The sequence below is a fragment of the Pan troglodytes genome, chromosome 1 (assembly GCF_028858775.2).
Source record: "Pan troglodytes isolate AG18354 chromosome 1, NHGRI_mPanTro3-v2.0_pri, whole genome shotgun sequence".
Lineage (NCBI taxonomy): Eukaryota > Metazoa > Chordata > Mammalia > Primates > Hominidae > Pan > Pan troglodytes.
This window is the reverse complement of record NC_072398.2, coordinates 29,018,170-29,035,518: the sequence shown is the minus strand read 5'-3', so window position 1 is coordinate 29,035,518 and position 17,349 is coordinate 29,018,170. Positions and strand designations below refer to the sequence as shown.

The window sequence follows — 17,349 nt, the reverse complement described above, 5'->3', positions numbered from 1 at the left end:
TGTGAGGCTTCCAAGTATTTATGTTTAATATTTTTAACCCTTAGGACTGCACTGGCTGAAGCAGAACTTGAATATAATCCTGAGCATGTCAGTCGTTCAATATATGTAAAATTTCCTCTCTTAAAGCCTTCTCCAAAATTGGCATCTCTTATAGGTAAGATTTATTCATAGCTTGAGTGTACCAAAGTTATAGAATTATCCCATTTGCTAATATATTTACAATTGTATTTTCACAGATGGTTCATCTCCTGTTAGTATTTTGGTCTGGACCACACAACCTTGGACGATTCCAGCCAATGAAGCTGTTTGCTATATGCCTGAATCAAAGTGGGTATATTATTGCATTTTTTGTTTTATACACAAATAGAATGTATTCCATTATTAACATTATTTTGAATTTATTTTATCCTGTTTATTATTTTAAAATTTAATGAATTATAACTTAGTTATTATGTTCATATAGATTTTATTAACCTTTAGGTGATCCTTTTTATGACCTTATCCAGCTTTTCGGGAAAATGAAATAGAAGTATAAGTTACGAAGTGTTTTGAAAATAGTACAGTTTGATCTTGAAGTCAGTTTTTTCTTTTTTCTTTTTTTTTTTGGAGACCGAGTTTTGCCTTTTGTTGCCCAGGCTGGAGTACAGTGGCATGATCTTGGCTCACCACAACCTCCACCTCCCGGGTTCAAGCAATTTTCCTGCCTCACCCTCCCGAGTAGCTGGGATTATGGGATTACAGGCATGCGCCACCACGCCAGGCTAATTTTGTATTTTTAGTAGAGATGGGGTTTCTCTATGTTGGTGAGGCTGGTTGCAAACTCCCAACCTCAGGTGATCCACCTGCCTTGGCCTCCCAAAGTGCTGGGATTATAGACATGAGCCACCGCGCTGGCCTGAAGTCAGTTTTTTCTAAAATGATTATTTAAAAATTAAAATGATATCTGTGGCTTTTCTTGTTTCATTATTATTAATTTCTCCTAAAATTTTATGTTAGGTATGCTGTCGTGAAATGTTCTAAGTCTGGAGACCTCTACGTACTGGCGGCAGATAAAGTAGCATCTGTTGCTTCTACTTTGGAAACAACATTTGAGACTATTTCAACACTTTCAGGTGAAGATTTTTAGATATCTGACAACATAGTCATCAAAGTATTGGGCTGACTTGAATTTACTACTTTGCTGAACTGCATATTTTGAATTGAAACAGATATAGCCTCTACCTTTCTAGAATACATTTTACATTGATTACACTAAAGGAGAATATACATTAAGCGTGATAGGAGTATAGAAAAATATGAATATTGATAAATGTGCAACAGATAAAACTAATTTCTGGCAATATCCAGTAGTTACTTGGTAAAATTTTATGCAAAATTAATTTTTAAAATTGTTTTTATCTGTTTTAATAAAAGTGGCAAGAAAGGAAATGCATATACTTATTTTTCGATACCTAATTTTAATAAAGGATTGAATAAGTTCTGAAAATTATTCAGAAAGCAGTTCTTCTATCAAAGGAATTTTATTTTGTTTTATTTTTTAAAGAGACAGGGTCTCATGCTGTTGCCCATTGCTGGAATGCAGTGGTCCAGTCAGCTCATTGCAGCCTCAAACTCCCGGGCTCAAGCAATCCTCCTGCCCTGGCCACCCAAGTAGCTGGGACTATAGGCACATGCCACTGCACCCAGCTAATTTTGAAAAAATATTTTACAGAGATGAATTCTTGTTGTGTAGCCCAGACTGGTCTGGAATTCCTGGGCTCAAGTTATCTGCCTGCCTTGGCCTGCCAAAGTGCTGGGATTAAAGGCGTAAGCCACTGTGCCTAGCCCAAAATAATTCTTTGTGAGCTATAATTTGGGACTTTTGAGGTAGTGACTGCTTTGAAATATAATTATGGAAGTCTAGGGAAGTTTAAAATTAGCTTTTTGTTGTTGTTGTTCTTCGTTTTGTTTTGAGACGTGGTCTTGCTCTGTTGCCCAGGCTGGAGTGCAGTGGTGCCATCTTGGCTCACTGCAGCCTCTGGATCCTAGGCTCAAGTGATCTTCCTGCCTCAGCCTCTTGAGTAGCTGGGACTACAAGTGTGTGCCACCATGCTGGGCTAATTTTTAATTTTTTTGGTAGAGATGAGGTCTTGCTACATTGCCCAGGCTGGTCTTGAACTCCTGGCCTCAAGTGTTCTCCTGCTTTGGTCTTCCAAAGTGCTGGGATTACGGGCATGAGCCACTGTGCCTGGACTAAAATTCTATTTTATTTTATTTTATTTTTAAAGAGATGAGGTCTCACTATGTTGCCCAGGCAGATCTTGAACTCCTGAGCTCAAGTGTTCCTCCTGCCTCTGCCTCCCGAAGTGGTAGGATTATAGACGTGAGCCACCATGTCTGGGCTAAAATTATCTTTGATCCTTAGGTATGATATATCTTTTAATTTCTTGCTAAAAAATCTATCACATGAATAAAGATACAAAAACTGCCTAGAAAGACTGCCTAGCTAAATAGGAAAGCCCGCTAAATTAATCAGTTCAGATACAAGCCAATGAGAAGTTTAAACAACCTTAACAAAAATAAAAAGATTTTTATGTCAGAGGCAGGAAAGGAGTTAAGAATTTTGAAGACCATTTGGTCCTCTTTGGTGCAATAGGGTAATAAAAATAAAAACCAAGATAATAATTTACTTCACACCCTCTCTCACTGTGTTGCCCAGGCTTGTTTCAAACTCCTGGGCTCGAGCAATCTTCCTGCCTCAGCCTCCCAAAGTGCTGCAATTACAGACATGAGCTACTGCACCCAGCCCCCTGCTCTTTTATAAATGCAGAGGATATTAAAGACTTCATTGTCAAGTTATACGTTATCGTAGAAGCTAAAAATCACAAGATTTTTGAAAGTGTTAAGGTTGAATTTAAAGATCTTTTGTCTAGATAGCATAATTGTTTCAAATTCTTACTATCAGATAATTATTGAGTTGCTATTTGAGTCACCATATTGTGGAAGAGTATATATATTATCCCTGTCAAAATAAGCTGGTGTCACATAGCTACTACTTATTAAAGTAGTAGGAATGTTGAAGAGCTAAAAATGAAGTAATTTGTATGGGGTAGGTTTTCTTTCCGGAAAAAAATGAATTATTTCTTATCAATTACTTAGAGATCATTTTGGGAGGGTGGTGAGGGAGAATATTAAGTGGTAGATGCAGTAAGTATCAAAACACTTAAACTACATTAACTCTGTTTATTCTCACAGAAACCCTCTGAGGTGGGAACCATAATTATCTGCATTTTATAGATTATAGAAGGTCACAGAACAAGTTAAAGGGGAAGCTGGAATTTAAGCCTAGCCAGTATTGTTCTAGATTCTGCACATTTAACTTGATATTCTATTGCTAAGTTTAAGGAGATAGATTTGCCATATAAAATGATTCTTAATAGTGGCTTTCTTTCCCCACAGGTGTAGATTTGGAAAATGGTACTTGCAGTCATCCATTAATTCCTGATAAAGCCTCTCCTCTTTTACCTGCAAATCATGTGACCATGGCAAAAGGAACAGGATTGGTTCACACAGCCCCAGCTCATGGTATGGAAGACTACGGTGTAGCGTCTCAGCACAACCTCCCCATGGTACTGTTCCTCTTTTATCATTTTTAATTATTCATCTTAATAAAAGGAAATGATAAATTCTAACCAACATCTTCATTTTTTAAAAATGATGACTTTTGTCATCATAATTGTGAAATGCTCAGGTTTGTGTAGTACTCTAAAGTTTCATTAATTCGTACTAATTGAAAAAGATTTCCCAGAATTAATAGAAAATTAGCACTTTAGAATTGAAGAATATATATCATGGGGCACTTTTAAAATACTTTTTTCTAGTATCAAGTCACATAGACAAATTACTTTTATTCCCTGAAAAAGCCTGTTTGTTTTAGCTAAACAGTCCTCTCTACATTTACTTTACATACTTCAGTTACTTAGCAAGTATTTCCGTTTAGTTAAAAGGTGAGTCAGAAAGGGAACAACTGTGTATATAGGCATAGATTTGGAAACAATAGAGACCACTCAAAGATGTTTTAATATATTTTGTTACTTTTGTTATTACAGTTTATGTATATGCTTCAATAACACATTTTGGCTTTGGTGATTTAAATGTATAAAATTCACAAATTCCTATTTCTTTTTCTTTTCTTTTCTTTTTTTTTTTTTTTTTGAGAGGGAGTCTTGCTCTGTCACCCAGGCTGGAGTGCAGTGGTGTGGTATGATCTCGGCTCACTGCAACCTCTACCTCCAGGGTTCAAGCGATTCTCCTCCCTCAGCCTCCTGAGTAGCTGGGACTACAGGTGCACACCACCATGCCTGGCTAATTTTTGTATTTTTAGTGGAAGTGGGTTTCACCATGTTGGCCAGGCTAGTCTCGAATTCCTGACCTCAAGTGATCTGCCCACCTCGACCTCCCAAAGTGCTGGGATTATAGGCCTGAGTGCCGCGCCCGGCCAAGTACCTAGAGTTTCAATGTAGAAAAAGACCAGGCTATACTGAGATGTTTTTATATATATTGTTTTGCCAGATATTGTCATAAGAGAAAATGTCTTGATATTTTAATTGTTCAAAATGATACTTTATAGGATTGTTTAGTGGACGAAGATGGAGTTTTCACAGATGTTGCAGGTCCTGAACTTCAAAACAAGGCTGTCCTTGAAGAGGGAACTGATGTGGGTGAGCATCATATCTGTTGATATCATACATGTTTTCTGAAAAGTAGGTAGCAGTAACCTTTGCTACCTATTTTCCCTTCTTATACTTTAACAGAAACAAAAAAATAAATTATGTCTTGTTTTGCCATATGTTTTAAAATGGAGTTTGGGACTTTTTCATCTTTTGCTTTGAAGCTGCTTTATTTAAGCAAGTCAGGGCAGTCAACAGGGAGTGAAGTTATTTTAGGGCTATGGAGATAATAATCAGCAGTATTACTTTTGTGGAAGGATACAATCAAGATCAGGGCTGGATGTTGACTGTAAATTACACATTCCCTACTCACTTTTTAACCCTTGTAAATAACTGACCTATATGGCATGATTTATGTATTAGAATCTTGGGAATCCTCCAGCCTTGAATTGTCTTTCTGTCTTTCTTTACAGATTCAGAGACCAGGTGCTATGAAAACCTTTCTTTGCCCACACTAAGACTAAGGCTAATTAGACCTGATATATTACTTTTCTAGGGCTACTGTAAAAAATCACCGTAAACTTGGTGGTTTGAAACAACAGAAATTTATTCTCTCAAGTGCTGGAAGCTAGAAGTCTAAATTCATCGTACTGGCAGGACCATGTTTTCCTGAAGGTTTTATGGGAGAATCCTTACTTGCCTCTTTCTAGCTTTTGGTGGCTCCTGGAAATCCTTGGCATTCCTTGGTTTATAACTGCGTTACTCCACTCTCTGCCTCTCTTGTCACATGGCCTTCTTTAGATCTTACTTGTTTTTTCGAGACAGTCTCACTTTCTCACTCAGGTTGGTGTGCAGTGGCATGCTTTCAGCTCACTGCCACCTCTGTGTCCTGGGTTCAAGTGATTCTTGTGCCTTAGCCTCCTGAGCAGATGGGATTACAGGCATACACCACCACACCCAGCTAATTTTTTTTTTTTTGAGACACAGTCTCACTCTGTTGCCCAGGCTGGAGTGCAGTGGTGTGATCTCAGCTCACTGCAACCTCTGCCTCCTGGGTTCAAGCAATTCTCTTGCCTCAGCCTCCCAAGTAGCTGGGATTACAGAATACACACCACTACTCCCGGCTAATTTTTGTATTTTTAATAGAGATGGGGTTTCACCATGTTGGCCAGGCTGGTCTTGAACTCCTGACCTCAGGTGATCTGCCCACCTTGGCCTCCCAAAGTGCTGGAATTACAGGCATGAGCACTCACTGTGTCAGGCCATAATTTTTTTATTTTTTATTTTATTTTATTTTATTTTTTGAGACGGAGTCTCGCTCTGTTGCCCAGGCTGGAGTATAGTGGCACGATCTTGGCTCACTGCAAGCTCTGCCTCCCGGGTTCATGCGTTCTCCTGCCTCAGCCTCTCGAGTAGCTGGGACTATAGGCGCCTGCCACCATGCCCAGCTAATTTTTTGTATTTTCAGTAGAGATGGGGTTTCACCATATTAGCCAAGACGGTCTCGATCTCCTGACCTCGTGATCCACCTGCCTTGTCCTCCCAAAGTGCTGGGTTTACAGGCATGAGCCACCGCACCCGGCCTATTTTTTATTTTTAATAGAGAGAGGGTTTCACCATGTTGGCCAGGCTGGTCTCAAACTCCCGGCCCCAAGTGATCCACCTGCCTAGGCCTCCCAAAGTGTTGGGATTATAGGTGTGAGCCACCATACCCAGCCACCTTCTTTAGGTCTTAAATGTCTCTCTGTGAATCCTCTTTTTTTTTTTTTTTTTATTGGAGGGACTGGTTCTTTATTTCAAAAAGACACTTGTCAATATTCAGTATCAAAGCAGGTGGACTATTGATTTCTGTTTCTCCCAATCGGCCCCAAAGAGACTATATCAAAGGACAGTAAGTTTTAAGCCAGTAAGCTGCAGGATGTACACCTGACAGACTTTACAGAAACCTTATCGGAAAGTGGGGATTGGGTAGGGAAAGAAACTTTAAAAGATCAGCAAACTGCCAGCCCGGCCAGGCACGGTGGCTCACCCCTGTAATCCCAGCGCTTTGGGAGGCTGAAGCGGACAGATCACGAGGTCAGGAGTTCGAGACCAGCCTGGCCAACATGGTGAAACCCTGTCTCTACTAAAAATACAAAAAATTAGCCAGGTGTGGTGGTAGGTGCCTGTAATCCCAGCTACTCTGGAGGGTGAGGCAAGAGAATCACTTGAACCTGGGAGACAGAGGTTGCAGTGAGCTGAGACTGCACCATTGCACTCCATCCTGGGCAACAGAGCGAGACTCCATCTCAAAAAAAAAAAAAACATCTGCCAGCTCACAGACTGTAGAGGGCTGTCACAGTCAAACTGGGTGGCCAGGGTGCCACCCAAAGAAGCAACGTTTCAAAATAATACAAAAATTTAGAAAAGTTTTGTACATAAGCTATTCAAGATTTCTCTAGCATTGACTGATACTAAGCACAATGAGATGGCACTTTTAGAGACAGCAGCTTCAAACCCAGAAAAGGGTAATGGGATGAGTTTCACATGGCTGAGTCAGTGGCAAAAACATAATCTTCTTTCTATCCGCCTCTAAGAACACCAGTGCTCCCTAATGAGTGTGACCTCATCTAAACTTGATTACATCTGCAGAGGCCTGATTCCCAAGTAAGGTCACATTCACTAGTGCTGGGGGTTAGATCTTCTTGGGGACACAGTTCAACCCACTACACCTGGTTTCCTCCAGATTACCTGGAGACCATTTTAAGATTCATGGCATGAAAGATTATGGATCTAAACTTCAAATGTAGAATTCTAGATAGAATCTGTTCATCTTTTCTTTGACGTGAAAAGAGGTAGAAGTGGCATAATTTGGAGTCTGATTAAGATTTTACAGTCCATGCTTTTTTTTGCCAGGAGAATCCCAGAGCACGCCTTTGATACCTGGAAGGTGACTACTCTTTTTTATTTTATTTTTTTTTGTGAGACAGAGTCTCGCTTTGTTGCCCAGGCTGGAGTGCAGTGGCGCAATCTCGGTTCACTGCAATCTCGGTTCACTGCAGCCTCCGCTTTAGTTTAGGTTCAAATGATTCTCCCACCTCAGCCTCCCAAGTAGCTGGGATTACAGGCACACGCCACTATGCCCTGCTAATTTTTTTGTATTTTTAATAGAGATGGGGTTTCACCATGCAGGCCAGGCTGGTCTTGAATTCCTGACCTCAAGTGATCCTCTCGTCTCTGCCTCCCAAACTGTTGGGATTACAGGCGTGAGCAACCATGCCCAGCCAAGTTGACTACTCTTTTATTTTTTGAGACGGAATCTCGCTCTGTCACCCAGGCTGGAGTGCAGTGGCATGATCTCGGCTCACTGCAACCTCTGCCTCCCAGGTTCAAGCGATTCTCCTGCCTCAGCCTCCTGAGTAGCTGGGATTATGGGCACACACCAGCATGCGCGGCTGATTTTTGTATTTTTAGTAGAGACGAGGTTTCACCATGTTGGTCAGGCTGGTCTCGAACTCCCGACCTCGTGATCTGCCCGCCTCGGCCTCCCAAAGTGCTGGGATTACAGGTGTGAGCCACTGTGGCTGGCAAGGTGACTACTCTTATTGCCACCTGTTGCTGCAGATTTAGTATTTTCTGGAAGTTTAGAGCATTTTTAGGATTTTCACAGTACTTTTTAATTATGTCTAATTTGGTGTTTTTTTTTTTTTAAAGTTATAAAGATGCTTCAGACTGCAAAGAATTTGTTGAAAGAGGAGAAATTGGTGCATAGCTATCCGTATGACTGGAGGACCAAGAAACCTGTGGTTATTCGTGCCAGCAAGCAGTGGTTTATAAACATCACAGATATTAAGACTGCAGCCAAGGTATAAAAAGCATCCTGTTGTAACGGGTCGGGCATATCATTCCCTCAGTATAAAGGGGCTGCATGTGAGGTTGAGGTGGGGTTTCAGGAGTAATAAGGATTGCTGCTATTATGATTTAGTTTCATAACATTGTAGAATTTTAGATCTGGAAGGACCTTGGACTTCCATTTTTTCATTATACATGTGTGAGAAATGAGGCATAAAGAGGTTGAGTGATTTGTCCAAATCACACTGTTAGTAGATAGACTTTCTTGCCCAGTGTAGTCAAAGTTGCATAGAATTTGGACAGAACTGTGTTACCTAGTTTAACCTGCCACTGCCTCTGTTTCCTCATCTGTATAAAGTGGTAATAATGCGTATCTCATGGAGTAAGGAAATACGAGTTTCCAGAATATGGTCTGATACATAATAAGCAGTCAGTAAAACTTTTTTAAACCCTTTGCTTCCTTAAGATTGAAATTACAATCAATTAAAAAAGTTACTGTTCTGGTTACAAAGGAAGCATATTAAAAAGAAAAACTAACAATATGAAAAATACACAAAGTTGTTGCTTTGGAGCTAACAAATACTTATAATTGGTATTTAAATACTTAATATATATTTGAGCCCTTTCATTTAATATGTATCTTTCTATATGGGTGTATATATATATATGTGAGTGTGTGTGTGTGTGTGTGTAAACATCTCTCATAACTTGATTCTATTTAATGAAAGAGCTTAAATATATATGTGTTAACCAGGTTGAATATATAGATATTTTGCTTTACAGTTTGAAAGATACTACTGTATTTAGCTGGTTCATTTATTGGCCTGGCAATTTGGGGTCCTTGCCAAAGCTTTTTATAGCAGTTTATACTTTCTATACTTGTGTAATGTGGACAACTGTATTATATAGTGCATTTTGTTTTTTTCTTCATTTAAAGCCTCTCTTCCTTATTTGTCAATGTTAAAATTTGTAAATTGCAGCTCTGCACCGATTTTTGGTTGTAGAACGTCTAAGTCTGACGCAATATATTTAAGCCAAGTTTTTTTTTTTTTAACTTTTTTGTAAAGTTAAAAATTGTTCTTTGCAGAAGTAGTGAGAATAGGATAATGTATTGTCGTATTCCCATCACTCAGTTTCAACAATAATCAACTTTTGGTTAATTTTGTTTTTATCTACACCCCTCCGACCACCCAATTTTTACCCCTTAACAACTGGATTATTTTGAAGCAAACTCCAGGCATTATTTCTTCCATATTATATATTGTCCCGGCGATATTTTAGCACATATATTTGAAAGATAAACTCCTTTTTTTTTTTTGAAACAGGGTCTTGCTCTGTCACCCAGACTGGAGTGCAGTGGTGTGATCTCAGCTCACTGCAACCTCCACCTCCTGGACTCAACCTATCCTCCCACGTCAGCCTCCTGAGTAACTGGGACTACAGGCCTGTGCCACCACATCTGGCTAATTTTTGTATTTTTTCTAGAGATAGGGTTTTGTCAAGTTGCCCCGGTTGGTGTCGAACTCCTGAGCTCAAGCAGTCTGCCTGCTTTGGCCTCGCAGAGTGCTGGGATTACAGGTGTGAGCCAAAGATAAACTCTGTATTTATTTATTTATTTATTTTTTTGAGATGGAGTTTCACTCTTGTTGTCCAGGCTGGAGTGCAATGATGCGATCTCGGCTCACAGCAACCTCCACCTCCCGGGTTCAAGCAATTCCCTGCCTAAGCCTTCTGATTAGCTGGGATTATAGGCATGCACCACCATGCCCGGCTAATTTTTTTGTATTTTTGGTAGAGACGGGTTTCTCCATGTTGGCCAGGCTGGTCTTGAACTCCCGAGCTCAGGTGATCCGCCCTCCTTGGCCTCCCAAAGTGCTGGGATTACAGACGTGAGCCACCACGCTCGGCCAAACTCTTTAAAGCATAATTCCCATGCCATTATCACCACCTTTAAAAAGTAATAGTTATTCCTTAGCAAAATCAAATATCTATTCAATATTCACATTTCTTAGACTTTTAAACCAAGTATAGTATTAATCAAATTGATTTGTAGAGATTTTGCCATTCTGCCAATAGGTGGTGCTACAGAGAGCTTTGGGGGAGGGGACTTCTGGTAGTTACGGTGAGTGAGGAAACCATTTAAACCTTCTTTGAAAATGTAAAAATGCTTTTATTAATGGATAGAAAGATTTTTTAAAATGAAGTTAACATTTTGACCTTTTTGGAGACTATTAGTAAACATTTTTGCTATACAATTAATCTTTTGCTAGTTGACAAATTAAATCAAATGGTAGCAGTTTTCAACCTTATTTTGGGAATGGAGGAAGGGAGCTTTCTTGAGAGGAAGTAACTGTTATCCATTTGTCGATATATATATATATATATGTTGAGAGAGAGAGAGAGAGAGATTTATTTTAGAGACAGGCTCTTGCTCTGTCGCCCAGGTTGGAGTGCACTGCCATGCTCATAGCTCACTGCAACCTTGAACTCTTGGGCTCAAGTGATCCTCCCACCTCAGCCTCCCAAAATGCTGGGATTACAGGTTTGAATCACATACTTGGGCTTATTTTGAGAAAGTGTTTTCTATATTGTAAACTATATTATGTAAAATTAGGTATATCGCAATCTTTTTTTGGCAGTCTACGATAGTAATTTATTTTTTAAGCATTTTAAAAAATGGTGGAAATCAAGTTTGAATTGATTTTAACTATAGTTTAGTGAAGTATAATAGTCCTATGAAAGCTTTTATTACCAGTTTTGATCTAGGGTTGGTGTAAATTAGAAATTGGTATGAAATCTTTTGTAACATTGTTAAAAAATGCAACAATGCTCCTGATATTATCACTGCTCCTGAATTATTTATTAAGTTATTTGCGGCTCCATTTTTACTTTGCCTTATTTGCTCTGAAATCTTTTAGTTCTTTAGTTGTTTCTTTGAGGGGAGGGTAAGGGAGGTATGTGAATGGCTACAAACATCCAAAAGAAAGAAATGCATTTGGAAAATTGACTGTTCTAGAATACTTGTTCTGCTTTCTCTCACAAGACTTGATTTATGAATTAATTGCAGGAATTGTTAAAAAAGGTGAAATTTATTCCTGGATCAGCACTGAATGGCATGGTTGAAATGATGGACAGACGGCCATATTGGTGTATATCAAGGCAAAGAGTTTGGGGTGTTCCAATTCCTGTGTTTCATCATAAGACAAAGGATGAATACTTGATCAACAGGTAGAATGCTTTCTAAAATTTTTTAGTGTTTTAAAGTGAATTATTTTTTCTTCAAAAATTGAAAAATAATGTGGATGATTAAGAACCGTTTATATATGTTAAATAAAATATGCTAAAATAGTCTTTTTGGGGACTAAAATGTAAACTCAAAACAATTCTATCATACAGTTAAAATATTAAAAACTAGATTTTCTTAAATATTGATACTTAGAAGTAAAGGCTCTGACTTTTTTTCTATGAGAATTTATTGGGCTGTATTAAGGTATCATGGATCCAAAGATGGACAGTGTTTAGCAGGGGAGCCTGAAATGTATTTTTTCTAAAGGAATGAAGAGAATCACTCTCACATTCTGAGTCTGCTTTCCTTTTCAGTGGAAATGGGATTATGTAATTGTGTAGATACTTAAAATTTAAGAAATTATAGTTAAATGCACATGATTACACTGATCATTATATTCCCAGTTTTTCTTGTTTTTTCCTTTTTTTTTTTTTTTTTTTTGAGTTGGAAAGGTAATAGATGGACACAGTGAACAATTCATAGTAGAAAAGCTTGTACACTGAAAAGTAGGCTTTTTCCTACTCCAGGTATCCAGAACCTTTTTTTGAGGCAGTCATTGTTTACAGCTGTTTCTGAATCTTTCCAGAAAAAATGAATTCTTCTGTCAGCACATACATATGTTTATACAAAAGGGAGTATCTCTATCTTCTGCTCTGTGCCTAGATTTTTTTCACTTTATGTGTTATGATTTATTCCAAATCGCTACAAATAGATCAGCCTCATTCTTAAGCTTTATTAAGGCATACTTTACATACTATAAAATTCATGGCCAGGTGCGGTGGCTCATGCCTGTAATCCCAGCCCTTTGGGAGGCCGAGGCTGGTGGATCATGAGGTCAGGAGTTCAAGACCAGCCTGGCCAAGATGGTGAAACCCCATCTCTACCGAAAATACAAAAATTAGCCAGGCATGGTGGCGCGGGCCTGTAATCTCAGCTACTCCGAAGGCTCAGGCAGAGAACTGCTTGAACCTGGGAGGCAGAGGTTGCAGTGAGCCAAGATCGCGCCACTGGACTCCAGCCTGGGTGACAGAGCGAGACTCTTATCTCAAAAAAATTAAAAAAGAAAAATTCATTTATTATAAGTGATTTATAGTAAATTTATTCAGTTTTACAGCCGCTATCATAATTGTGTCTTAGAATAATTCTTTTATCCCGAACAGCTCCCTTTTGTGCTTTTCAAAAGAGAAGTTGCTTGGAAATCTGTGAGCTTTGGAGAATGGCAACTGAATTTGAACCCAGGCTTTGCCATTCACTGTGTGTGAGACTGAGGAATTTACTTAGCCTCTGGCTCCTCTATAAAATAGGAAAAGCAATGGTTGCAGGTAGACTGTTATGAATACTAAATAATAAATGCAAACTACTTGGTGTAAAGCACAGTATTCCATAGATGATGAGCTATTCATGTATTCACTTAAGAAACATTGTTATGTGGGCACAGTGGCTCATGCCTGTAATCCCAGCACTTTGGGAGGCCAAGGCGGCAGGATTGCTTGAAGCCAGCCGTTCAAGATTACAGTGAGACCCCATCTCTACAGAAAAATTTAAAAATTAGCTGGTGTGGTAGTGTGGGCCTGTAGTCCCAGCGACTTGGGAGGCTAAGGCAAGAGGATCGCTCAAGTCCAGGAGTTTGAGGTTATAGTGAGCTATGATCATGCCAATGCACTCCAGCCTGGATGACAGAGCAAGACACTGTCTCTTCAGAACGAAACAAAACAGAACACATTGTTAAGCACTTAGTACGTGTCAGTGCTAGGAACTGCTAGTTGCTACAGTGAACAAGACTGACATGGCCCCTGTTTTTAATGAGATAATAGTCTAGCTAGTTTATCTTCTAGTAATATTAGGGAGGCTTTGAGTGTTGTTGCTGTTTTTCACAGATGTGGAGAGGGGAATGTTAATTATTGCTTTTAGGAACACATTCTAGATTTTCATTTTCTTTGAGCAATTTCTTTTAATTTGGTGAATGGAATTTTTTCTAATTATGCTATTAAGAAGTTTAAACTTTTAAGTAGACTTGAGGAGTAAGAGTATGTTTTAGGAAAAGAAAGTAGAGGCTAGAGACTGGAAAGTCATTGGAAAGCTATTTCAATATTATTATAAGTGGAGCTGAGGTAAGACTTTAGGAATAATCTAAATATTGTTGCTGTGTTGTTCTTACAGAGCTTGGTCAGATGTAAACTACTAATATCTTAATACTTACATTAAGAATTAATGTAAATTCTGTCCAGTTCAGGTTATTTTATTTTATTTTATTTTTGATACAGTCTCACTCTGTCACCCAGGCTGGAGTGCAGTGGTGTGATCTTGGCTCACTACAACCTCCACCTCCCAGGTTCAAGTGATTCTCACTCCTCAGCCTCCTGAGTAGCTGGGACTACAGGCACGTGCCACTGACCTGGCTAATTCTTGTATTTTTAGTAGAGATGGGCTCTTGCCACGTTGACGAGGCTGGTCTCGAACTCCTGGCCACAAAGGATCCATCTGCCTCTGCCTCCCAGAGTGCTGAGATTACACACATGAGCTACCATGCCCAGCCTCAGACTTAGTTTAAAAGAAAAAGAATTAAAGTGATTATAGCTGAGACGAGTTTCCACAAACATTTGTTTAAAATTTCACACTGGAAAGTTTTTTTTTTTTGGAAAGTTTTATAAGCCATGTCATTGTCTCCTCTTCTTCTTCTTTTTTTTTTTTTTTGAGATGGAGGTTCACTCTTGTTTACTAGGCTGGAGTGTAGTGGCACGATCTCAGCTCACTGCAATCTCCGCCTCCCAGGTTCAAGTGATTCTCCTGCCTCAGCCTCCTGAGTAGTTGGGATTAGAGGCATGTGCCACCACGCCCGGCTAATTTTATATATATATATATATTTTTTTTTAGTAGAGACGGGGTTTCTCCATGTTGGTCAGGCTGGTCTCAAACTCCCGACCTCAAGTGATCCGCCTGCCTCAGCCTCCCAAAGAGCTGGGATTAAAGGCGTGAGCCACTGTGCCCAGCTACTCTTCTTTTCATTATTTAGAGAGCAAGATGTCTAGGGAATTTCACTGAAGTGATTGAGGTGGGTGGGGATTCCTTGGTGGAATAGCCGTCTGGACTCTGAGGTGGATCATATGTATGTATTAGTAAATATAGCAAACTGGTTTAATTGATACATCCTGATAATTAAATGGTACATAGGTTGACTAGTCAGTAAGTTAGGTTAAATAAATATGAGCTTTGTCAGAAAAACACAAACAAGTTTTCGTTAGGTATATTTATGTTTTATTTACTCAATACATTTACATGGTAGTGTTACAGATTATCTTCTGTACCTGCCATTGCGTTGGTTGCGTGGTGTTAGTCGATTTCTGATATTGAAGTAGCACAGTCATACAGAATATTGGCCTAAAGAAATGACAGACAAACTCAGCTATATTGTCTGTCAATTCATAGGTCATTTTCCCGTATACCATTTCTGAATGATGACTTTAATCCTCTTCCATTATTGGATCTTTTTGGTGTTGCAAAACTTGAATTTAAGAAAATTGATATTAATTCTTAATCATTTGTTAATTTTATAAAACAGGCTGAAAGTCTTTTTTTCTGCTGGAATCAAATGAGAGTCCAAGTGACCACAATTTTCTGTCTTTCTTTATTATACCTTTATATTGTAGCAAGTTGGTAACCATCAAAAGTAACAGCATCTCCACTGGAAATTGGTACACAGTCCACATGGAGTTGCTGTTACACTTGATAACACCATTAAACATATAAGGAGATTCCTTTTGCTCATGATGGGAGCTGTACGATATCTCTAAGTATACTTGTTTCACAGAAGAAAGTCTCGATTTATTCATGTTCTAAATAAGTTTAGGGACTGGTACATTTGAAACACTGATGTTTTATTTTGATTTGAATTAATAGTGTCATTTGCATTTTAGATCATATTTGTATTTTCTCAAGAAATAATTCCATTTCTGACTTTACTGTCATTGGTCATTTTTTGAATCTGTGAGATAATGCCATTAGAATTTAGGTTGAAATCTGTTACTAGTCAATAAAAACAGAATAAATAATTTTTAGCATAAAAAAGATAAAATTTAGAAACACTGGCTACCTGGGAAGGAAAAGAAGTTGGTTAAATTTCTTTCATCATTTCAAACAGTTATAATCATTTCATGCTATTAATGCTATAGTTAACATAGTGAAACTTAGCCCCTAACTTCTGGAAGTTATGAGAAATTTAGTAAAAATAGCCAAGGAATTTCCAATATAATTTGAGTGTTAACTTTAGCTACCTCAAATTTTTTCTCAATTAACAATAATAAACCTTTTGTTCAAAAAATTTATGTTCATTAAATAAAGAAAAATTTCTTCAAAATGGTTTTCTGTCAGCTTTAAAACATAAATCTAGGATTAAATTAAAAATAGAATTTCCCCTCCCAAATTTCACTTTGTTCTAGAATTAAATTTAGTAAACAAATTTGAAACATTTAGCCTCTTACCTCATTCTTCTTCCAGTAAGTTACAGAAGAAAAGTTGTCTTAATAATCTTCAATATTTTTGCTTATAAAGGCAAAACACAGAAGACAGTGGGATGACAGCAGTTGTTTCTTTGTTGCTTTAGTAATCTTAATGCTGCTTAATGTCGATAACACGCTAAATAAGCCTTATTCCAGTTGATATCGAAGTTCAGAATGATTGGCTGATGTCATAGTTGCTCATGCTACCTAGTGGATTTTCACTGATTGAAACCTAAGAAGGGACACGTAATGCATGTGTTGAGATAAGGCCTTTGAGTAAAGTACAAGGTTTTATGATGGATTTATTGCTTTATGAAATAAAGCATTAAGATGGAAGCATATAGATTACATACTGGCAAGTGGTTTCACCCACTTTTATCAGCAGTCGTTTATACTGATCTTTGGGTTATAGGTTAACTATGAGTTTGTGTTAAGTATACAATATTAAAGAAATGAAGGTAGAATTCTTAAATTTCAGACAAATTAGGAATTTTCCTGCATTTTTTTCTGAAGAATATTAAATATCACAAGGAAATAGTTAGAAAATTGTTTAAAAATTTTTTTAGGAAACAGAAAATTATTTTAAAAATCTTTTAAGTATTATCTTGGTTTCATTATAAAAAAATTCCACTTCTAAGTATTTACCCAAAGGAAATAGGACTAATACCTCTTGTGTGTAGATATGTATATAAGATGTCCAATACAGTTGTTTATAAAGGAACATAATGATATACAAAAGAAGATGTAATTTAATTAGTTATAGAAGAATGAATATGCACCTGTTAAAAATGTCAGCTTAGCTCTTAATGGTTGCCTAGTTCCTTGTGTATGAAAATCAAATGAACATAACTTATCCAATGTTCGGATTTTGTTAGATGTTTGTCACATCTCTATAATGAGTATCTTTTGAGCACTTGTTCACAGTTAACTTTATATACTTTTTTCAAATTATCTTTTTAGATTTTGTTTGAACATTAAATTTATCTTTGTTTTTATCATCATTATACCTAGCTCAAGTTTGTGGGCTATATGTCTGTTTATTTTTATTGCAATTTTTGTTTTCAAAGCTCTCTGTCACACTTTTTTT

General features: G+C 37.9%; 1 protein-coding gene and 2 non-coding genes across 3 annotated transcripts in view; 1 reads left to right on the top strand and 2 right to left on the bottom strand.

Moving 5' to 3' along the window:
• The window catches only part of IARS2 (isoleucyl-tRNA synthetase 2, mitochondrial), a 53,648-nt gene that overhangs the window by 8,364 nt on the left and 27,935 nt on the right, over window positions 1–17,349 (top strand). The window contains exons 6-12 of the mRNA XM_514209.8: window positions 45–154; window positions 237–327; window positions 997–1,112; window positions 3,439–3,608; window positions 4,610–4,700; window positions 8,343–8,494; window positions 11,548–11,708. Of these exons, the coding sequence (XP_514209.3) occupies window positions 45–154; window positions 237–327; window positions 997–1,112; window positions 3,439–3,608; window positions 4,610–4,700; window positions 8,343–8,494; window positions 11,548–11,708 (891 nt within the window). The remainder of the gene's footprint in view (window positions 1–44; window positions 155–236; window positions 328–996; window positions 1,113–3,438; window positions 3,609–4,609; window positions 4,701–8,342; window positions 8,495–11,547; window positions 11,709–17,349) is intronic.
• Window positions 15,114–15,223, bottom strand: MIR215 (microRNA mir-215). The gene has a single exon (NR_032083.1). It is a non-coding gene; the product is annotated as a microRNA mir-215 (primary transcript).
• On the bottom strand, window positions 15,418–15,502 carry MIR194 (microRNA mir-194). The gene has a single exon (NR_032082.1). It is a non-coding gene; the product is annotated as a microRNA mir-194 (primary transcript).